Source organism: Coregonus clupeaformis, chromosome 27 (genome assembly GCF_020615455.1).
Source record: "Coregonus clupeaformis isolate EN_2021a chromosome 27, ASM2061545v1, whole genome shotgun sequence".
Taxonomy (NCBI): Eukaryota; Metazoa; Chordata; class Actinopteri; order Salmoniformes; family Salmonidae; genus Coregonus; species Coregonus clupeaformis.
The window spans coordinates 50,976,567-51,000,168 of NC_059218.1; the positions used below are offsets into that span (position 1 = coordinate 50,976,567).

The 23,602-nt window shown below is 46.2% G+C and overlaps 2 protein-coding genes across 3 annotated transcripts; one reads left to right on the forward strand and one right to left on the reverse strand.

The window, feature by feature from the left end:
- Positions 1–1,422: 1,422 nt before the first annotated feature.
- LOC121554510 (ubinuclein-2) lies at positions 1,423–16,013 on the reverse strand. 2 transcript variants are annotated; one of them, XM_041868123.1, is made up of 16 exons: positions 15,639–16,013; positions 15,418–15,495; positions 14,693–14,791; positions 14,276–14,419; positions 13,998–14,089; positions 13,208–13,665; positions 12,845–13,104; positions 12,677–12,747; positions 12,393–12,519; positions 12,212–12,318; positions 4,936–5,061; positions 4,678–4,818; positions 4,520–4,573; positions 3,748–4,279; positions 3,357–3,549; positions 1,423–1,924 (listed from the first exon to the last, which is right to left on the reverse strand). In XM_041868123.1, the coding sequence occupies exons 1-16, from the start codon at positions 15,933–15,935 to the stop codon at positions 1,872–1,874; spliced, it is 2,832 nt and encodes a 943-aa protein (XP_041724057.1). In that variant the 5' UTR covers positions 15,936–16,013; the 3' UTR covers positions 1,423–1,871. The 2 variants fall into 2 exon arrangements, with proteins under 2 accessions (XP_041724057.1, XP_041724056.1); XM_041868122.2 differs by having other exon boundaries at positions 15,418–15,498.
- A 3,538-nt stretch (positions 16,014–19,551) lies between these two features.
- On the forward strand, positions 19,552–21,402 carry LOC121554613 (bone morphogenetic protein 15). Its single transcript, XM_041868259.2, has 2 exons — positions 19,552–20,024; positions 20,442–21,402. Exons 1-2 carry the CDS (start codon positions 19,640–19,642, stop codon positions 21,395–21,397), a joined length of 1,341 nt encoding a protein of 446 aa, XP_041724193.1. The 5' UTR covers positions 19,552–19,639; the 3' UTR covers positions 21,398–21,402.
- The last annotated feature ends 2,200 nt before the right edge of the window (positions 21,403–23,602 follow it).

Consider the following 23,602-nt stretch of genomic DNA (forward strand, 5'->3'; position numbering starts at 1 on the left):
AAAATGAATAACTAAAATATAGTCGTTGCATAAGAATTCAGCCCCTTTCTTTTGGCAAGCCTTAATTAGTTCAGGAGTAAAATGTGGCTTTGCAAATTACATAATAAGTTACATGTACTCACTGTGTGAAATAATAGCAGTTGACTTTATTTTTGAATGACTTACCCTTCCTCTGTCCCCCATACATACATCTATCTGTAAGGTCCCTCAGTCAAGTATTACATCTCAAACACAGATTCAACTACAAAGACCAGGGAGCTTTTCTAAAGCCTCATAAAGAAGGGCAGTGATTGGTCGACGGGTAACAATAACACATCAGACATTGAATATCTCTTTAAGCATGGTCAAGTTCACAATTATGCCGTGGATTACGTAATAAACCACCCAGACACAAAGATACAGTCATCGTTATGAACTGAGCTGCAGGAGAGGAATGAAACTGCTCAGGGATTTTACCATGAGGCCATTGGTGAAACCTGCTTCACACCAGAGACCGATGAATTCACATTTTCAGCAGAACAATAACCTACAACACAAGGCCAAATCTACACCGGCGTTGATTACCAAGAAGACAGTGAATGTTCCGGAGTGGCCTAGTTACAGTTTTGACTTATATCTTGCTTGAAAATCTATGGCCATACTTGAAAATTGCTGCCTAGTCATGATCCCCCAACATCTTGACAGAGCTTGAAGAATTCTGAAAATAATAAATGGGCAAATATGCACAATCCAGGTGTGGAACGTTATTATAGACTTAGCCAAGAAGACTCACAGCTGTAATCGATGCCAAAAGGTGATTCTAACATGTATAGACTCAGGGAGCTGAATATTTCTGCAATGACTATATTTTAGTTATACAATTTGTATTCATCTTAAAATTAAAATCTTCCACTTTGACATGAGTATTTTGTGTAGATTTGACATTAAAAATAACAATTAATCCCACTTTGTAACACAAAATGTGAAGAAATGCAAGGGGTCCCGAATACCTTTGCAAGGCAAACAAAAAAAAATGATCTGACTTACTAAGCAGTTCTACGAGTGGTCTGAGGCAGTCATTAACGAGCGTTTTCAAGCACAACTTCAGCAACTATAGTTTTGGGGAACCACTCGGATTTAAAAAGATGCTCCTACGAAAGTTCTAACAATGAATGTAGCCTTAAGATGCTTTTAGGAAACCGGGCCCAGGTCATTTAATAAAAAGTATTAAGGTGTAAATAGCCCTCACTTTAGATGAGGCCATACAAAACTGCTTTACTAAATGATTAGTAGTAGGCTTAAATGGTTTATAAGGACCTATATTAAAACATCTTATGACTGATTATTACATACTTCAAAAGTTGTTAATAAATGTGAATAACTAGCTAACATTTACAAAATGTGGGCGTAACGATTAATCAATGATGAATAAACGTACTAATATTCCATTTTAAATGCTTTATTACAATGTGTTATAATAAAGTGCTACCAGTGTGGTTACATGATTTGATTGTCCATATAAACTATCAATATTACTTCATTTGGCAACAATACATTCAATTCATTAAGTGCAACATTCTTCAAAACACCACTGTGCTAACCAGTGTAATACATGCAGATCTGTACCAAGTGTTTCCCCATCCCATTGCTGACGAGGAATGTTCTATCAAAAAAATCTGTTCAGCAGGAGCTCAAAAAGATCCAGTGCATTATAGGTGTCCATTCCAAGATCATTATTCCAGGCTCAATAATAGTCATTTACATCCAGTTTTCTGATTATTACTTTTCACAAGTTTCCCAAATGTTCCTAAAACTTTCCCCAAAAGTATTTTTTTTTACTGCATGTGTCCATTCTGGTGTCCATTTTAGATGTTGGCGGTCCGAGGATTGGATCAGTGTAGTTTTCTCTGAGCGTCGGATCCCTCTCCCACCAGCTGGCTGCCATCTAAAAAACAATAATACTAATCAATACATTTCTTGATGTGATATAACATGATTAGGATGATCAGGTGTCATGGTACCTGGTGTTGGCTTAGAGAGAAACTGAAGAGGGAGGATAGATGACAGAGGATGGATGACTAAAGTGAAAAAAATGTAATATACTTGAGACGCGGCGGGAAAGAAAAGCCAAGTGACATTTACTCCTGATGTACTGACCTGTTGCAACCTCTACAACCACTGATTCTTATTTGACCCTGTCACCTATAAACGTTTTAAACATCTTGGAGAACAATCTGGCCTTAATGGCCATGTAGCGTTATAATCTCCACCCGGCACAGCCAGAAGGGGACTGGCCACCCCTCAGAGCCTGGTTCCTTTCTACCCAGTACAGCCAGAAGAGGACTGGCCACCCCTCAGAGCCTGGTTCCTCTCTACCCAGTACAGCCAGAAGAGGACTGGCCACCCCTCAGAGCCTGGTTCCTCTCTACCCAGTACAGCCAGAAGAGGACTGGCCACCCCTCAGAGCCTGGTTCCTCTAGGTTTCTTCCTTTCTAGGGAGTTTTTCCCAGCCACCGTGGTTCTACATCTTCATTGCTTGCTGTTCAGGGTTTTAGGCTGGGTTTCTGTATAGCACTTTGCAGAGGTGTGGACTCGAGTCATGTGACTTGGACTCGGGTCAGACTCGAGTCATGAATTTGATGACTTCAGACTCGACTCGACAAAATGTACAAAGACTTGCAACTCGACTTGGACTTTAACATCAATGACTCGTGACTTGACTTGGACTTGCGCCTTATGACTCGAGAAGACTTGCTACGAGGACTTGTAATGACTTGCAAAGGCTTGCTAAGAGGACTTGAAATGACTCGAAACTAAAATGTAGGACTTTGGACTCGACTTGAGACTTGATGGCTTTGACTTTTGACTCGACTTGGGACTTGCCTCATCTTTGACTCGACTTGACTCGGGACTCGAGGGCAAAGACTTGAGACTTACTTGTGACTTGCATAACAATGACTTTGTCCCACCTCTGGCACTTTGTGACAACTGCTGATGTAAAAAAGGGATTTATAAATACATTTGATTGATTGAGTGCAGAAACCCTTACAAAAAAAGATTGCAGTTTCGAAACTGCAGTAAAAAGTGCAGTAACTGCAGTTGACTGTGGTATTTTGGACGCAGTGACTGCAGAATAACAGCAGTAAAAAAATATATATATATATTTCGGACGCAGTATTTGCTGCATTCTGCAGTTATACTGCACTCTGACTGCCATCTTTTTCATAAGGGAAGGATGAAGAGTGTGTGAGCTTCTCTTTAAACGCAACAGTGACTCTAGTAAGTGAAGTCAATTTTAACATTCACAGTGCATTTTCTCAGGCCAATCCCCTCGACTGCTAAATACAACAGAATATGCATCACACACACACACTTACTGTGCGTGAGTCCGTGATGGAACGTTCCGGTGACCAGGGCGTCTTTGGAATGTTGTGACTGGGTCAGCGTTCCCATGGTTCCTGGTCCGAAGGCGGAGAGCGGGAAACCCAGGGCATGGAGTAGAGGGATTCCAGGAAGACCCGGAGTGGGTTTGTGTCCTGGAGTGTGCAAGCTCAGTGTTTCCTCGGAAACCTACAAACAATAAACAAACTATGGCACCCGATTCACTTTATAGTGCACTACTTTTGACCAGAGCCCTGGTCAAAAGTAGTGCACTACATAGGGAAAAAGGCTGCCATTTGGGACAAAGCCTATGAGTTTCAGAATCCTGAACTAACAAATAAACCAAAACGGCTTTATGCGTCACAACCACATTATAATGCATTCTACCTGTCTGTCAACTTTGAATAATGTGGTTATCCGTTTCTTCTTCTTCGGTGGTGGAGGAGGAGGGCGGCCGTTCTGGAGTGAAAGGTCCGGCGTCACTGCTAGGTGCCCCTGGGAAATGCAGTCTTTGTGGATCTGGCCTTGCGCCTGGTCAGCTAGCACGGTCAGAGGAGACTGGGAGTGAGTGTTCGGCTGAGGGTGTGTGTCGGTATTGGCTGACATGCCGACACACACAGGCTTGAAATCACCGTAGGGAGTCGACACTGCGATGGGGAAACCAAAATCAGCCGCGCCACTCAGCCCAGCTAGCTCCTCCCCCACGACCCCTAAAGAGGGGGATTTGAGGATGCGACCCTGGTCCAGAGAGTCATCTAGATTCTGGGGGGTTGCGGATCCGCCCGAGCCCAGGAGAGGTGATCCGTTCTGGGGTTGAGCTCCCAGGAAAGTCTGAGGCTCCACAGGCCCGCTGGGGGTCCCTGGAAGAGTTGGAGCACCGTAGGACCGTTTCTTCTCTGACGTCAACTTCCTCTTCACTCTGTGGGAGGGAACACATTTTGTCTTCAGTAAAATTACTTATTGCACTCCTTACAAAAAAACAATTAGCATCTGTGTGATGCAGTCAGAGAGAGCTACAGGGAGTGCAGGCTTAAGCTCCCACCCAGCACCAACTCCCTGGTTCAGCTAATAAAGAGTTTGGTGGATGCTAACATTAAGATCTTTTTTTTTTTACAAACAAAAAAATACTATAATTCCTCATTCTATGGATGATACTTACTGCTGTAGAGATGCAGTGGGGCAGTGGACTCTTCTACTCTCCTTTAGCAGCACTCTGAGGAACCAAAACATTATTAAAAGACGCATTAACAAGTACACAGGAATATTCTTAAGGTTGTGCCTGCGTGTGTGTGTGTGTGTGTGTGTGTGTGTGTGTACCTGGGCTGCATCCACCCTTTAGGCCAGAGGGGTTTGACCTCTGTATCCAGGAAAGCTTTGAGGAACTCCTCCGTCTCCGTGTTCCCCTTCTCTGCTTCCAGTCTGTCCATCCGCACCCGAACAGCACTGCACAGGCACTCCCTATAGAGCAATACAGGATAGTCACTGTCAATGTTTATAAGTGTGTGTGGGGGGGGGGGGGGTAGAATGATAAGTAAACATTTAGAACAGAGAAAAATATGAATAAAAACAAGAAACCTGATCTCTTCATTCCATCTGAATTTCTTCCTGGGGCCCACCACTCGTTTACCACTCCTCTCCTCTCCCTCCTCTTCTGATCCCGTGTTCTCCTTCTGCTCTCGCTCTATACTCTCCTCCACCATCCTGGAACGGTCAGAGACGAGATAGATAACCAACCAGCCAGCCAGCCTGCTTAGACAGCCAGCCAGCCAGCCAGCCTGGTTAGCCAGCCAGCCAGCCAGCCTGGTTAGCCAGCCAGGTTAGATAACCAGCCAGCCAGCCAGCCAGCCAGGTTAGATAGCCAGCCAGCCAGCCGGCCAGCCAGGTTAGATAACCAACCAGCCAGCCAGGTTAGATAACCAACCAGCCAGCCAGGTTAGATAACCAACCAGCCAGCCAGGTTAGATAGCCAGCCAGCCAACCAGCCAGCCAGGTTAGATAGCCAACCAGCCAGCCGGCCAGCCAGGTTAGATAACCAACCAGCCAGCCAGGTTAGATAACCAACCAGCCAGCCAGGTTAGATAACCAACCAGCCAGCCAGGTTAGATAACCAACCAGCCAGCCAGGTTAGATAACCAACCAGCCAGCCAGGTTAGATAACCAACCAGCCAGCCAGGTTAGATAACCAACCAGCCAGCCAGGTTAGATAACCAACCAGCCAGCCAGGTTAGATAACCAACCAGCCAGCCAGGTTAGATAACCAACCAGCCAGCCAGGTTAGATAACCAACCAGCCAGCCAGGTTAGATAACCAACCAGCCAGCCAGGTTAGATAACCAACCAGCCAGCCAGGTTAGATAACCAACCAGCCAGCCAGGTTAGATAACCAACCAGCCAGCCAGGTTAGATAACCAACCAGCCAGCCAGGTTAGATAACCAACCAGCCAGCCAGCCAGCCAGCCAGGTTAGATAACCAGCCAGCCAGCCAGGTTAGATAACCAGCCAGCCAGCCAGGTTAGATAACCAGCCAGCCAGCCAGGTTAGATAACCAGCCAGCCAGCCAGGTTAGATAACCAGCCAGCCAGCCAGCCAGGTAGGTTAGATAACCAACCAGCCAGCCAGCCAGGTAGGTTAGATAACCAACCTGCTTAGACAGCCAGCCAGGTTAGACAGCCAGCCAGCCAGCCTGCCTGGTTAGCCAGCCAGGTTAGATAACCAGCCAGCCAGCCAGCCAGCCTGCCTGGTTAGCCAGCCAGGTTAGATAACCAGCCAGCCAGCCAGCCAGCCAGGTTAGATAACCAGCCAGCCAGCCAGCCAGGTTAGATAACCAGCCAGCCAGCCAGCCAGCCTAGATAACCAGCCAGCCAGCCAGCCAGGTTAGACAGCCAGCCAGCCAGGTTAGATAACCAGCCAGCCAGGTTAGATAACCAGCCAGCCAGGTTAGATAACCAGCCAGCCAGCCAGCCAGCCAGGTTAGATAACCAGCCAGCCAGCCAGCCAGCCAGGTTAGATAGCCAGCCAGCCAGCCAGGTTAGATAACCAGCCAGCCAGCCAGCCAGCCAGGTTAGATAACCAGCCAGCCAGCCAGCCAGCCAGGTTAGATAACCAGCCAGCCAGCCAGCCAGCCAGGTTAGATAACCAGCCAGCCAGCCAGCCAGGTTAGATAACCAGCCAGCCAGCCAGCCAGCCAGGTTAGATAACCAGCCAGCCAGCCAGCCAGCCAGGTTAGATAACCAGCCAGCCAGCCAGCCAGGTTAGATAACCAGCCAGCCAGCCAGCCAGGTTAGATAACCAACCAGCCAGCCAGGTTAGATAACCAACCAGCCAGCCAGGTTAGATAACCAGCCAGCCAGCCAGCCAGCCAGGTTAGATAACCAGCCAACCAGGTTAGATAACCAGCCAGCCAGCCAGCCAGGTTAGATAACCAGCCAGCCAGCCAGCCAGGTTAGATAACCAGCCAGCCAGCCAGGTTAGATAACCAGCCAGCCAGCCAGGTTAGATAACCAGCCAGCCAGCCAGGTTAGATAACCAGCCAGCCAGCCAGGTTAGATAACCAGCCAGCCAGCCAGGCTAGATAACCAGCCAGCCAGCCAGCCTAGATAACCAGCCAGCCAGCCAGGCTAGATAACCAGCCAGCCAGCCAGCCAGCCTAGATAACCAGCCAGCCAGCCAGCCAGCCTAGATAACCAGCCAGCCAGCCAGCCAGCCTAGATAACCAGCCAGCCAGCCAGCCAGCCTAGATAACCAGCCAGCCAGGTTAGATAACCAGCCAGCCAGGTTAGATAACCAGCCAGCCAGCCAGCCAGGTTAGATAACCAGCCAGCCAGCCAGCCAGGTTAGATAACCAGCCAGCCAGCCAGCCAGGTTAGATAACCAGCCAGCCAGCCAGCCAGGTTAGATAACCAGCCAGCCAGCCAGGTTAGATAACCAGCCAGCCAGCCAGCCAGGTTAGATAACCAACCAGCCAGGTTAGATAACCAACCAGCCAGCCAGCCAGGTTAAAATAACCAGCCAGCCAGCCAGGTTAGATAACCAGCCAGCCAGCCAGGTTAGATAACCAGCCAGCCAGCCAGGTTAGATAACCAGCCAGCCAGCCAGGTTAGATAACCAGCCAGCCAGCCAGGTTAGATAACCAGCCAGCCAGCCAGGTTAGATAACCAGACAGCCAGCCAGGTTAGATAACCAGCCAGCCAGCCAGGTTAGATAACCAGCCAGCCAGCCAGGTTAGATAACCAGCCAGCCAGCCAGGTTAGATAACCAGCCAGCCAGCCAGGTTAGATAACCAGCCAGCCAGCCAGGTTAGATAACCAGCCAGCCAGCCAGGTTAGATAACCAGCCAGCCAGCCAGGTTAGATAACCAGCCAGCCAGCCAGGTTAGATAACCAGCCAGCCAGCCAGGTTAGATAACCAGCCAGCCAGCCAGGTTAGATAACCAGCCAGCCAGCCAGGTTAGATAACCAGCCAGCCAGCCAGGTTAGATAACCAGCCAGCCAGCCAGGTTAGATAACCAGCCAGCCAGCCAGGTTAGATAACCAGCCAGCCAGCCAGGTTAGATAACCAGCCAGCCAGCCAGGTTAGATAACCAGCCAGCCAGCCAGCCAGCCAGGTTAGATAACCAGCCAGCCAGCCAGCCAGGTTAGATAACCAGCCAGCCAGGTTAGATAACCAGCCAGCCAGGTTAGATAACCAGCCAGCCAGGTTAGATAACCAGCCAGCCAGGTTAGATAACCAGGCTTCCCGTTACCACGTCGACCACAAAGATTCCATCTGCTAGCCCCGGCCCGCTAGCACACGCTAGCCGTGGCCTCTTGCTCGCTAGTGATTTAGCAGCCCCCGAACTATCCTATTGCTGTTCACCGGACCTTATGATAACTCAGCTATACAGCTGATGCCTGCTGGACTGTTCCTTTTTACGGTACCGCATCCTGTTTATGTTTAGCCTCAGCCCAAACTGTGTCGTCATTACCAGCTGTTGTCTTAGCTCTCTCAAACTACACTGTGATTGCTTTATGCCTCTCTCCCATCTCAATATGGTTAGCTTATTGTTGTTTCGGTTATTTCTAATTGTACTATTTCACTGTAGATCCCCCAGCCCAGCTAAACCTGCCTTAGATAGCTCCTTTGTCCCACCCCCCATACACGCGGAGACCGACTCAATTGGTGCCTCCAGTGATGCTATCTCTTTCATCGTTACCCAACGCTTAGGTTTACCTCCACTTTACTCATATCCTTCCATATCGTTGTCTGTACATAATGCCCTGAATCTTTTCTACAATGCCCGGAAATCTGCCCCCTTTATTCTATGTACCCAACGCACTAGAAGACCAGTTCTTAAAGCCTTTAGCCGTATCCTTATTCTAGTCCTCCTCTGTTCCTCCGGTGATGTAGAGGCTAACCCAGGCCCTGCAGCCCCCAGTATCACTCCTACTCCCCAGGCGCTATCATTTGCTGACTTCTGTAATCACAAAAGCCTTGGTTTCCTGTATGTAAATATCAGAAGTCTACTTCCTAAGTTTGAGTTATTCACTGCGTTAGCACACTCCGCCAACCCTGATGTTCTAGCAGTGTCTGAATCCTGGCTTAGGAAGGCCACCAAAAATTCTGAAATATCCATCCCCAACTATAACATTTTCCATCTAGATAGAACTGCCAAAGGGGGTGGAGTTGCAATCTACTGTAGAGATAGCCTGCAGAGCTCTATCATACTATCCAGGTCTGTGCCCAAACAGTTTGAGCTTCTACTTCTAAAAATCCACCTTTCCAGAAATAAGTCTCTCACTGTTGCTGCTTGCTACAGACCCCCCTCAGCCCCCAGCTGTGCCCTGGACACCATATGTGAATTGATTGCCCCCCATTTATCCTCAGAGTTCGTACTGCTTGGTGACCTAAATTGGGATATGCTTAATACCCCGGCCATCCTACAATCCAAACTAGATGCCCTCAATCTCACGCAAATTATCAACGAACCTACCAGGTACAACCCTAAATCCGTAACCATGGGTACCCTCATAGATATCATCCTGACTAACTTACCCTGTAAATACACCTCCGCTGTCTTCAACCAGGATCTCAGCGATCACTGCCTTATTGCCTGCGTCCGTAACGGGTCCGCGGTCAAACGACCACCCCTCATCACTGTCAAACGCTCCCTAAAACACTTTAGCGAGCAGGCCTTCCTAATTGACCTGGCCCAGGTATCCTGGATGGACATAGATCTCATTCCGTCAGTAGAGGATGCCTGGTTGTTCTTTAAAAGTAATTTCCTCTCAATCTTAAATAAACATGCCCCATTCAAAAAATACAGAACTAAGAACAGATATAGCCCCTGGTTCTCCTCAGACTTGACTGCCCTTGACCAGCACAAAAACATCCTGTGGCGTACAGCATTAGCATCAAATAGCCCCCGCGATATGCAACTTTTCAGGGAAGTTAGGAACCAATATACACAAGCAGTCAGGAAAGCAAAGGCTAACTTTTTCAAACAGAAATTTGCGTCCTGTAGCACTAACTCCAAAAAGTTTTGGGACACTGTAAAGTCCATGGAGAATAAGAGCACTTCCTCCCAGCTGCCCACTGCACTGAGGCTAGGAAACACTATCACCACCGATAAATCTACAATAATCGAGAATTTCAACAAGCATTTTGCTACGGCTGGCCATGCTTTCCACCTGGCTACCACTACCCCGGCCACCAACTCTGCACCCTCCGCTGCAACTTGCCCATACCCCCCCACTTCTCCTTCACACAAATTCAGACAGCTGATGTTCTGAAAGAGCTGCAAAATCTGGACCCCTACAAATCAGCTGGGCTAGACAATCTGGACCCTTTCTTTCTAAAACTAGCCGCCGAAATTGTCACAACCCCTATTACTAGTCTGTTCAACCTCTCTTTCGTAACGTCTGAGATCCCCAGAGATTGGAAAGCTGCCGCGGTCATCCCCCTCTTCAAAGGGGGTGACACTCTAGATCCAAACTGTTACAGACCTATATCCATCCTGCGCTGCCTTTCGAAAGTATTTGAAAGCCAAGTTAACAAACAGAACACCGACCATTTCGAATCCCACCGTACCTTCTCCGCTATGCAATCCGGTTTCCGAGCTGGTCATGGGTGCACTTCAGCCACGCTCAAGGTCCTAAACGATATTATAACCGCGATCGATAATAGACAGTACTGTGCAGCCGTCTTCATCGACCTGGCCAAGGCTTTCGACTCTGTCAACCACCGCATTCTTATTGGCAGACTAAATAGCCTTGGTTTCTCAAATGACTGCCTCGCCTGGTTCACCAACTACTTCTCAGATAGAGTTCAATGTGTCAAATCGGAGGGCCTGTTGTCTGGACCTATGGCAATCTCTATGGGGGTGCCACAGGGTTCAATTCTTGGGCCGACTCTTTTCTCAGTGTATATCAATGATGTCGCTCTTGCTGCTGGTGACTCTCAGATCCACCTCTACGCAGACGACACCATTTTGTATACATCTGGCCCGTCATTGGACACTGTGTTAACAAACCTCCAAACGAGCTTCAATGCCATACAACACTCCTTCAGTAGCCTCCAACTGCTCTTAAACACTAGTAAAACTAAATGCATGCTCTTCAATCGAACGCTGCTGGCACCCGCCCACCCGACTAGAATCACCACTCTTGATGGGTCTGACCTAGAGTATGTGGACAACTACAAATACCTAGGTGTCTGGTTAGACTGTAAACTCTCCTTCCAGACTCACATTAAGAATCTCCAATCCAAAGTTAAATCTAGAATCGGCTTCCTATTTCGCAAAACAAAGCCTCCTTCACTCATGCTGCCAAACATGCCCTCGTAAAACTGACTATCCTACCGATCCTTGACTTCGGCGATGTCATTTACAAAATAGCCTCCAACACTCTACTCAGCAAATTGAATGTAGTCTATCACAGTGCCATCCATTTTGTCTCCAAAGCCCCATACACTACCCACCACTGTGACCTGTACGCTCTTGTTGGCTGGTCCTCACTACATGTTCGTCGTCAAACCCACTGGCTCCAGGCCATCTATAAATCACTGCTAGGCAAATCCCCGCCTTATCTTAGCTCATTGGTCACCATAGCAGCACCCACCCGTAGTATGCGCTCCAGCAGGTATATCTCACTGGTCATTCCCAAAGCCAACACCTCCTTTGGCCGCCATTCCTTCCAGTTCTCTGCTGCCAATGACTGGAACGAATTGCAAAAATCTCTGAAGCTGGAGACTTATCTCCCTCACTAACTTTAAGCATCAGTTGTCAGAGCACCTTACCGATCACTGCACCTGTATACAGCCCATCTGTAATTAGCCCACCCAACTACTACATCCCTATATTGTTATTTATTTTGCTCTTTTGCACCCCAGTATCTCTATTTGCACATAATCTCTTGCACATCTAGCATTCCAGTGTTAATACTAATTGTAATTATTTTGCACTATAGCCTATTTATTGCCTTACCTCCAAAACTTGCTACATTTGCACACACTGTATATATATTTTCTGTTGTATTTTTTTGACTTTGTGTTTTGTTTTACCCCATATGTAACTCTGTGTTGTTGTTTTTAAATCGCACTACTATGCTTTATCTTGGCCAGGTCGCAGTTGTAAATGAGAACTTTTTCTCAACTGGCTTACCTGGTTAAATAAAGGTGAAATAAAATATTTAAAAACCCAGCCAGCCACCCAGGTTAGATAACCAGCCAGCCACCCAGGTTAGATGACCGGCCAGCCAGGTTAGATAGCCAGACAGCATGTCACCACACAGATTAGCAAAATCACTCCAAGTTGCAAATGAAGTTGACTAAGATGTATTATGCTCTGTGTGTTGATGATAGTTGCCATGGTGACGTACTTGGCGGCCCTGGCCTGGGCGTGGGCCTGGCAGTCGTCGTGGTAACTGGAGATCTGTTCCGGCATCACCTTGCTGATCGCCTGCCTCAACCTCTGGAGGGGCTCCTCCTAACACACAAACACTTGCGCCTGAACACACCACAGAAGAAGAGCTATCGCGTGTTACCGGTGTCGCATGTTACCTGTGTTTGCAGGAGTTTCTTGACCCGTTTAAGCAGTGTGTCTCTGCTGCAGGGGAGGAATGAGGCAAGGTGTGTGTACACCTTAGAACGCACCTGGCCGCTCACATCTCTGCACTGCAGCTCAATGCTGAGGACCACACACACACACGTCACTCGTAAGGCTGAACATTTTTTATGGATAATGTAAAAGAAAAGAAAACAGCCAACATAAAATCAGTTACACAAATTGTATAAGAAATGTTCTTGATAGTAGTTTAAACATGAAACCAAACCAAGTGACTTACTCCAGCAGGATAGTGTTGACCTCTGGGGTGAAGAACTTGACCTTTGACTCTCCCTCCAACCCCTTGGCAGCCTGAACAAGATCAACCAATACATCAATCAATCAATGATGTGGCGCTCAACAACATCAGGGCACAGCATAACGTAAAGGCCAGTGTCTGATACCATACCAGGGCCAGATCTTGAATTCTCTTCTCCATGGCTGGTGACAGACCTTCAGGCAGGGGAGTGGGCTGGGCATGGGGCTGGACCTGCGGGCCAGAGACTGGCTGTGGCTGGGGCTGTGCAGATGGTTTTGGGGCCTGGAGCTTGGAGATGAATTCAGGGACAAGGTCAATCTGGTCCTGGGGTTGAGGGACAGGGTCGATGGGGGTCAGCTGTTTCTGGGTGTGGCTCTCCAGGGTGGAAGCAGAGGGGTCACCACTCAGTCCTGGAACAACAGTATATAGTATGTTGTGACTTCAAATGTACCATTATCAACACAAAATAAATGTCCATGAAAATGGACAACAAAGTATTGTAGAGTATCAAACCGTTCACTTCCTTGTAGGCCAAGGCCTTGGCGTTGACCTCCTGATTGGTTAAGGTCATGGCAACGACTACCTGATTGGCCAGCGTCTCAGCGGAGGCATCCAATAGGGTGTCTAGATCGAGGTCAAAGTCCACAGTGCTGGCTGCCTGGAGAAACGCCCTGTCATTGGTTGATCCGATTAAGCTGAGCAGAGGGTCCGCCATGTTGGCCCCGCCACCAGCAGGGTCTGCAGAAACAAGAGGGGTTGTGGGTAGTGTAGTCATTGGAGATGCTCCTTGGATCTTCTCCAGACAGAGCTTCTGTTGCTCTCCCTCTTTCTCTCTTTTTAGTTTCTCTTTGTCTTTCTGTTTCTGGAACTTTCTCAACATGTCTGTGACACTCAGAGGACCAGCAGGCTTATTTTTCTTCTTCTTTTTCTTCTTCGGTTTCTCCTCCCACATGTTCTTGTCAGGTAGAACACTGGGGAAGAAAGAGCACAGAGCGCGCACACGGCGGGAGAAAGAGCGCGCACAGAAGGAGAGAGCAAGATTGCGCACAGAAGGAGAGAGGGGGAGCGGGTGCGCACAGAGAGAGCGGGCGCGCACAGAGAAAGAGAGCAGGCGCGCACAGAGAAAGAGAGCGAGCACAGAACGAGAACACACGAGCGCGGGAGAGAGAGACAGACAGAACACAGAGGAGAGAGAGAACATGGGCTGTTTCAGACATTGATGGGTCCCTTTCCTTCACAGTAAATGGACAATCTATGATCTACAGTTGTCAATCAACTGATCATCGATCAGTCAGTGGCTCACCCGGTGTTTGACACTGTAGGGTTTTCAGTCGCCACCTGTCCATCGTCTTTCCTCTTCTTCAGCTTCACTCCTCCCCCTTCCTTCCTGCGTTTCTGGAACAAAACAAAGAATGAAGTCTGAACTGGAACATTTCATATTCACAAACTCAATATAGTTATGATCATACATATATTGACCTCATCCCAAATGGCACCCTATTCAGAGAACACTCTGGTTAAAAGTAGTACACTATATAGGGAATAGGGTGCCATTTGGGACGCAGACAGAGTTCCAATTACCTTAGGGGGCTTGGGTTGTTGGTTCTTGGTCACGAAGTCGTCGTCCGTCTCAGTATCGGAGGCCTGGCGGAACTGAAGCGGTCCGGAGTTGACATAGAACCCTCCCAGCTTGGTGTTCAGAGAGGCTGGGACCAACTCATCATACTGGAGAGGACATAAGGGGGTGATATTAAAATACTATACAATGGTAACCACCTGTGTATTTTATAATGATAAACAATTAATATTTATACAGTATTGATGAGTATAAATTGACAGTATAAGCATAGGCTTACTGAGAGCTAAGTATCCATGCAACTATAACAAGGAAGCACTGCCTGCACACAGTAACATGATAATCTCAACCAGAAGAAACATGATAATCTCAACCAGAAGAAACATGATAATCTCAACCAGAAGAAACATAAGTGAACCTACTGCCTCAGAGTTGTCGATGAAAGAGTCTTCATTGTCATAGCCATAGCCTATATCAACTAGATCCTGAATTCGATCCTTCTTCCGCTTGTTCCCACCTCCCTGGAGAGAGAAAGAGCAAGAGCGAAACACAGACAGACAGGGGGTACATCAAGGCAATAATACGGAATAGGGTGCCATTTGGGACGTATACAATGTTTAAAACAGTCTTAAGGCCAAGCACCACACAATAATAAGTAGTTTTTTCTTAATCTTATCACAATAAACTTTTACCAGTTTAATGTGGACAAATATAATACTTTTTTTTGGTATAATTTGTTCTGAAATATTGTATTAAAGTACGCAGATCAGGGGATGATTAAATATTATTCTATTTGCATATCACGCAAACACATTTCTGAACACTTGGATGAAGTCAGCCTAAATATTTTGGTTTCATTTTGTTACGAAATTCCAGGACCTGATTTACACATAGCCGAACGTGGATAAATACTTTTTCATCTTTCTATCTGTGAAATACTAAAGAAAGGTACGTAAAATGATATTTTTTGCGAATATTTCTGATTAATACGTCTTCTAGAATAAACAATTGACAACATATCAACAATTCCCTATGTATAAGTCTGGAGAATATGTCAAAGGATAACCACACAAAACGTCATTTTATCCTGTGGTGCCTGGCCTTAATATTAGGCTTGTAATACCAAATAAGATAAAACTCCACTCACATAGTTCTCCTCCAATTTCCTGGCAATAGCTTCAAGTTCATCCTTCTCAGTGTTCGGTACATCTTTGTCTAAAACGCTCTTCTGGAAAACAGTGCATTTATTATTTGAGTCAATTAAATGTATTTAGGATAATACATTTGGTTAGTTTCCTTGTTAATTTAAACGTCAATAACTGTTCAATCACACCGATTCTATCTGAACGGAGCGTCTTTCTTGATCACCTTTTTGTAAACAAGTTCAGGGTAGTGGAACTCAGGACAACTATGCTGGTCTGGTTCAAACAGCGTCAGGACAAAGCGTTCTGTTTTAACCGGTTTGGTTGGACTACCCTGAGAAGACGAGGTAGATGTGGCCACAGGTTGTTTGGTTGGACTGCCCCGGGAAGTTGAGGTAGACGCAGCTACTAGCGTAACGGTGAACGCCTCTTTAGGGGGAAACTCTGGTTTAACCACCACTGCTGACTGCAGGGGGACATTACTGGACAGCGTGGTCAGCTGAACTCTTCGTGATTCGGCCATGGCAGCGAACAATAGTCTATTGGAATGTCCGCGGCCGGCTGAATTAGTAGCTGGCCAAATAACTTCAGTGGACACAACTCCCCGCCCCTAATCAGCAGCATCAGGTGTTCCAATGCATTTCACCTGGGCTGCGTAGTACGACAAAACCAATTGCAAACAGAGAAGAAGAGGTGAAGCGAGAGGATTTACTCCGCCCAAAATCTGTGCGCGTGAGATAAGACCTTTTTTGTATGGAGGTCTAAGAGAGAGTGTCGAATTACCTGAGGCTTATTTAATAAAATAGTAGTATCGTAATGTTTAGGCTGTTACAAATTTAATGATATAAGTGAATACACGTGGCATTTGGGCAACTTTAAGAAAAACAACTTAGTTGTGCCTGATGTTCACATGCATATCTGCCCTCTCATTGCTTAGAATGGTCCCACCTGATCTCACCTGCCTTCAATCATTGGGAAACACTCTTTTCAGGGCACTTTGATACCTAATTGACTTTTTCGTAGCGGGTTAGAATAATTAACGTAGCAGGTTAGGAGACTAATGTTAAGGTTGGAGTTAGTGAAAATGCTCACCTAACCTGCTACGAAAAGAGTGTGTCCCTTCAATAATTGAGGACATGTAGTTCTATTGTTAGTGGTCAATCGGCTATCTTGTCAATATAATTACAGTGGAGGCTGGCTCATAACAATGGCTGGAACGGAGCAAATGGAATGGCATCAAACACACAGAAACCATGTGTTTAATGCATTTGATATCCTTCCACTGATTCCGCTCCAGCCATCACCACGAGCCCGTCCTCCCCAATGAAGGTGCCACCAACCTCCTGTGATATAATAGAACATCTTTGCTGCATCATTCAATTAAACGGAAACAGTGCTGTTCTGAACGACCAGTTGAAAAACGGGGCGGTTGAGGAACTCTTCTTCGTTGGGGTTTTATGACGGTGTGCATACCGATATAAGGTGCCACCTACTGGCCTGGAGTGTGATGTTCTAAATTCTGCACTCTAGTCCAGGGTTTCTCAAACTTTTTTTGGGCCTAGGGACCCCCGCCGAGGCAAACTGGCGCCCATTATATGTTAGAAGAAAAAACGTTACGTCTTGTCTTATCGTCCGGTGAATGATAATGGCAAGTAGAAGTAATCAACATTTTAAAATGAACAGATTTGGTATACAGTTTCATTATTTTGACCTCCCCACAGTTCATTGGAAGAGAAAGTGTGAACTCTAACATAGTATATTAGCTAGAAAGGTATCTTGGCGACATAGAGAAAATGTTGCTGTCATAAACCACATTTTCTGCAATTCCAAAAAAATATATATATATTAAGCAGAGATTGTTTTTTTTGCAGTTTTGAAGCTAATTTCCAGCAATTCTATGCATTTTTCCATGGCTAATGCTGTGTTCCTTTATTCAAACATTATAAGAAAATCAATGGGCGTTTTTTTTTTTTTTAGATTCTCCCTGACTGTCTAGCTTTTATTTGATTGTTAGTTCTCAAAGATGGTATTATTAAAAAATATATATATATATATATATATATAGTTCAATGCATGCTTTCTATCCAGTTGTAGTAGTTTAAATTGACACAAACAGTTTTTCCATCCCCAAAATGACCACTTACCAGACAGCCTAAGAATTTTCTATACAGAGAAAAACATGTAATTAGCTCTAATGACTGTAATTTCCTCCATATTAAAGGGATAGTTTGAGATTTTGGCAATGAAGCCATTTATTTACTTCCCCAGAGTTGGATGAACAGGAACAGCTAGCATACCCCCTGCAGTAACTCCGTGGACGCCAGTTTGAAAACCCCTGCTCTAGTCTACATGAATGGAGGGAAGGAAATTATTGCCGATTTTAATTACAGTTTGTTCTGGACGGGTTTTGAGAAAGTTGGAAAGGGTTGAAGCTTATTCCGAGGGCTGTGGGTTGGGGAATGCTCCCCGCTGCCATTTAAATATGTCACTCATTGCTTCAAGCCACACCCGCCGAATGGAACAAACAAAGTGTGTTCTAGAACGTTGAAAACGTTTTGGCGGAACGTGTCATTCAATACAAACAATCACGCAACATAGCGAACATTTAATCAAACGTTTAATTGAACTGAACACACCCCTGGGGTGTAGGCATAGAGATGGAAAGAGCTCTTATCGTTGTATCTGTGCCATTATAGTGTCTGTGACAGCATAATGGGCAGCGCCATTGAGGTTATCTCAATTTTATCGCCAATTTTCTTATTCTTTTGTGTTTGAAAAAAGTGTAAAGCTAATATTGGTGAACCAAATCTTGTGTGTCATTCACTTATTGTCAAATCAAATCAACAACAAAAAAATGCCACATACGCCGAATACAACAGGTGTAGACCTTACAGTGAAATGCTTACTTACAAGCCCTTAACCAACAATGCAGTTTTAAGAAAAAAAAGTGTTAAGTAAAAAAATAGATAAGTTAAAAAAATATATATAATCATACTTGATGGCGATGATAAAGCTTGAAGCCATTTTCACACCATAGCATCCTATTTTAAGAAGAAGACAATGCTCATATCCAAAGATGATTTAGATATATTGACAAGATAGCAGAGTGACCGCTCTAACAATGGAAATACATGTCCTCAATGATTGAAGGAAGGCGAGATCAGGTGGGACCATTCTAGACAAGGACAGGGCAGATATGCATTTGAACAAAAGGCACAACTAAGTTGTTTTTCTTAAAGTTGACGGAATGCCAATGCGCATCCACTTATATCAGTACATTTGTAACAGCCTAAACATTACGAAACTTCTAATCGATCAAGTAAGCCTCACGTAATTCGACACTGGGTTTATCTCACACAGACAAGATTTTTGGGCGAGTAAATCCTCTTGCTTCGCCTCTTCCTCTCTGTAGTGTATATATGGCTGAATCCCACCACTTCATTGCTCATGCATCATGTACATCTTGCTAGCTGTCACTCATATGGCGAGGGGCTGAACCTCATTGGTTGAACTCAAATTGCTAGGGGGAAATGTAGGGAAAATGGCGCAGCACAGCTTCCAGAAAAACAGTGGCTTTCAAACTAGGGATTTTGTGGCTGATTGAGGTGAAACAGTAATTCTGCTAATAGATTATGCATGTATGAACTACACATTGACACATCCAGCCCAAAGCAGGAAGTTGAACAAAGAGTTAGTAGTCACCAAAGTTCCTGAGCATGTCTTTAATGGCACTGTTCATGCTAAAATTGTTTATATCCAAGTTGAGTCGTCTAACTATCTCTCTGAGTTTGGCCTAGTTCGCGCTTCAGCTTTCATCAGGGCGTGACCCCATTGCGTGTTTGCATAACACCTGTCTTCCACTCCTCACGAGAGGGGTTAATTGGGGGTCAAACAGACCATGGTGTTTTCCACTAGTTACCACAGCTACAAAGTCATATCGTAAAGATTCATGAAAACAAATAGGATTTCTTTCTTTGGTCTTCATTTTAGGTTAGGCACATGGTTAGCAGTGTGGTTAAGGTTAGGTTTAAAATCATATTTTAAGAAGATACATTGTAGAAATGGGCGTGGTTTATGACGCTGTGACTGTGGTAACTAGTGACCGAAAATGGTCGGTTGTTTGTCAGGTGAGCGCGCGTCTCACCTTGTCCTCGGTAAGAAATCATACCTTTTGATCCTATCCTTCTGGTGGCAGTAGCTCGAGCTTGCTCCGGAGCTAGGTCGAACATGAGGGCTACCCGCCTTAACCACCACCGTTACAACATATGTATCCTGTACTTTTTCGTATTTTTCTTCTGTTCTACGTTTACCCGAGCAGACGGGAAAATGGCCACCATTCCTACCAATCCCTCTGCTTCGTCACAATCACAACTCGGCGGGAGATTTCGCCGAAATCACCATAACTCTAGGCAGAAAAGCCAGCAGGAGCCGCTTCACAGGCTGCTAACAGAAGCGCAGAAGGCCGACCAGAACTTACAATATATGTTAAGTTTGTATAAGAGCGCGGCCGACCCGGATGGGATGCCAAAACAGCATCGGCTGTTCGGGTCGAACACAGTGCGTCTGCTGCGACCCACCACCACCCAGGTGTGGTCTCTCACAGCGTCTTCAGGTGAGACACACACACAGTGTGTAAGATAACAAGCGGTTATCATCCTCCAGGTTTTGTCCACCTGATTATATGAAATTACAGTGGTAAGAGTAGGCCTGTTGTGCAACTGTTCATTGTCATTCATAATAACAATTTATAAACCGTTATGTAGGCTATAGGTTATGATGGGTATTGGGTATGCGCTTTGGATTAGAATAGTGTCAGTTACCTTCATCTTTACAACGGTTTGTTGTTATGGTGACACCTGACCATTTCAATTTAGAAGTGTATCAGGTCAAAGATGAGAGGAAGATATTAAAGCCTACCATTTGTCATCTCTCCCTCAACTCTCTCCATCTACCTCCTCTCAATCCTTTCTACCTCCCCTCCCTCTTCATCCTCTCGTCCTGATTCCATTCTCTCTCTCTCTCCCTCCAGTCCTGCGCTACACCTACACAGTGGAGTATGACCTCCAATCCCTCTCCCTGGAGCAGCTAATGGGAGCCTCCTTTGTCCACCTCCGTACTTCCAGGACGCCCCACCCCTTCCCTCTCCGCTGCAGGGCCAGAGTCACCTCTCTGGGGCATGATAGCTGGACAAGCCCCCCTGGAGGTCTGGGGCGCCTGGTCACCCTGGAGCCGCATCAGCAGTGGACAGAAACTGACATCACAGAGCACCTCACCACACAGGTGGTAACGCTGACCCAGGGAAGGCCAAAGCAAGGGAGTCACCTGACCCTCTCGGCCCAGTATTGGTGCTTGGATCCTGGGCATCGGAGGAGCGAGGCCTGGGGCGGCCTGTGGAGGAGCAGAGGGCGAGGGGGACACAAGAGGGGGAGGAGGGCAGCCTCCGGAAATCACCTCAACGCCCCCGCTCTCCTCCTCTTCATCAATGAAGAGGAGGAACCCAGAGAGTGGAGGGCGGCGACCCGAACGGGGGGGTCCGGTTTGGGGGGTCCGACTCTGGAGCCCCACCACTTCTCCGCCCCCCGACCCCGTCGCTCCAACGGCCCTAACCCCCCAGGCAGCATCGTCTCCGACATCCCCAACTACCGAAAACACAAGAAACCCTCACCCAAGAACCAGTGCAAGCTCCACTCCTACCGGGTCACCTTCGCCGCATTAGGCCTGGTCAAATACCTCGCCCCACACCAGTACAACCCTGGCTACTGTAAAGGAGACTGCCCCAGAATCCTCCACTACGGCCTCAACCCGTCCAACCACGCCATCATGCAGAACCTGATTAAAGGGAAGGGGATGGAGGAGGTGCCGTCGCTGTCCTGCGTACCATATAAGTACAAGCCCATTAGTGTGCTGATGCTGCTGGACGACAACAAGACAGTGGATTATAAGGAGATCCCTGACATGATAGCTGAGTCCTGCACCTGCCGGTAGTTAGAGAGATGGTGGGTGGGGGGGGGGGGGGTAGTTAGGAGCGCTGACCCCCCCTTACACACTTGCTGCTAGTTAAAGACATTTGGGGTGGGGAGGGGAGGTAGTCAGGGGGGAGGCCGATCCCCCCTCTTCATTACACGGTAGAGACTGGGGCTTAGCTTACCCTCCCTTTCACGTCTGTCCCTCCCAACCCTGAGTTTGCTAGATCCACCTCCCTCCCTCTTCACACTCAGCACTGGCTTCAGCTGCCCCATATCACATTGAACCTTTTGGAGGAAAGAGACCGAGGGAGGGAGGGAGGGAGGGGTAGCTTGGAGGGGGTTCCACAAAAACAAAACACCTCATTACCTTCTTTAACATGCTCTGTGTACAGGTCTATATATTACAATCACTGGACTAGTAAATAAGTCATATGAGACTGAAGGTGCTCAGCTTCGCTTTGAACCATTTGGAGGGGAGGGTGGTGGGGAGAGAGAATAACTTAAGCCCCCGGGCCACACCACCCAAAAGCTCTGTGGGTAGTGAAGTCTAATGTGCCAATGGTCATGTGATGATGAAATGGTGGGCTGTACGAATGTTGATGCGTGTACAGGAAGGGTCGATCCTGGCGTTCTGCTTAAACCAATCGGTGTTTGTTTGTTTTTTCTGTGTCTTTTTTTTTTCTTTTTAAAATCTTATCAATGCTTGACATCTGGACACAGGAAGTGAGTGATGGAACCCATAACCTGATTGGCCGAGTGAGTGAAAGAACACACAACGTGATTTGCCAGAGACTAAGCTTCGTAAGATATGTACATATTTGGAGACACACACTTTGTGTCGTTGGCATGTTGGGCCCCTCTAACAGTTTGGGTGTCTGCCCTAAAATAAAAAAAAAAAAAAAAAAAGCATTTTAAAATATAAAAAAAATGGTCGCCAGCCTTTTTCGGTGCCTCTCTAGTATATTGAGCAATGGGAAATAAAATGGCCTTAAGGACTCGATGGAGTCTTGCTAGACTTGAGGTGTGTTCAAAATGGCACCATATTCCTTGTAGTGCACTACCTTTGACCAGGACCCATAGGGTAGTAGTGCACTACTTAAGGAATAGGGTGCCATTTGGGACGTAGCCTTAAGAGTTTGCTGCTTCTTTCCGAAACCACAGATTTTGCAAATATTTCTGGGCTGAGGGTGTGGCCTTCCCAAGCGGAAAAAGCAGGCAGAGGGAGGGAGGATAAGACCCAGTGCAGTATCACTAGCGTGTCTCAGGAAAGAAACCAGGGAAAGTGCAATGTGTCTTGGGTATTTTTCAGGAGTGTGTCTTATGAATGTATAGCTAAAAGTCTTGCACTGAAATTATTGTAATGTTTTATTATAATTAATGAAAATAAGTAATAAAATGAATATTTTGTAAAAAGATGACATTTGGTTTTGTTTCTTAACTCTAGTTGGATGATAGTGCCCCTAATGTTGAATTGACATTGGTTTTGTATTCTAATGTGACAGGGATTTTAAAAAGTTTTCGGTCTGTTTCTTGGACACAGAATTTAGCCTATTGGACTAAGAAGCATTTTGAATGGTGACTCCATTTTAACATTATTTTTTTGTCCAGGGCTAGTCTCAGTCTGTGTCTTAGAAACCAACCCTTTATATTAATGACTTTACCATGTTGCCCTTTTATGTAGTTCAGGGTTGTTGTCCATGTTTCATGCTGGAGTGGACAAAATTGGCAATATTATATTAAGGGTTGATGGGCAAGTACTTTAGATATTTGTTAATTTAGGGCCTAAGGTTAGGGTTGGTAGGTTGTTTTCACATTTTATTTGAACCCATTTCTGTCCCATCTTTTGAATTTGGCATTGTAGCCTATATACACTGAGTGTACCAAACATTAAGAACACCTTCCTAATACTGAGTTGCACCCCCACCTTTTGCCCTCAGAACAGCCTCAATTTGTCGGGGCATGGACTCCACAAGGTGTCAAGCGTTCCACAGGGATGCTGGCCCATGTTGACTCCAAAGCTTCCCACAGTTGTGTCAAGTTTTCTTGTTTTTCTTTTTGGTGGTGGACCATTCTTGATACACATGGGAAACTGTTGAGCGTGAAAAACCCAGCAGCGTTGCAGTTTTTGGCACACTCAAACCGGTGCTACTACCAAACCCCGTTCAAATGCACTTAAATATTTTGTCTTGCCCATTCACCCTCTGAATGGCACACATACACAATC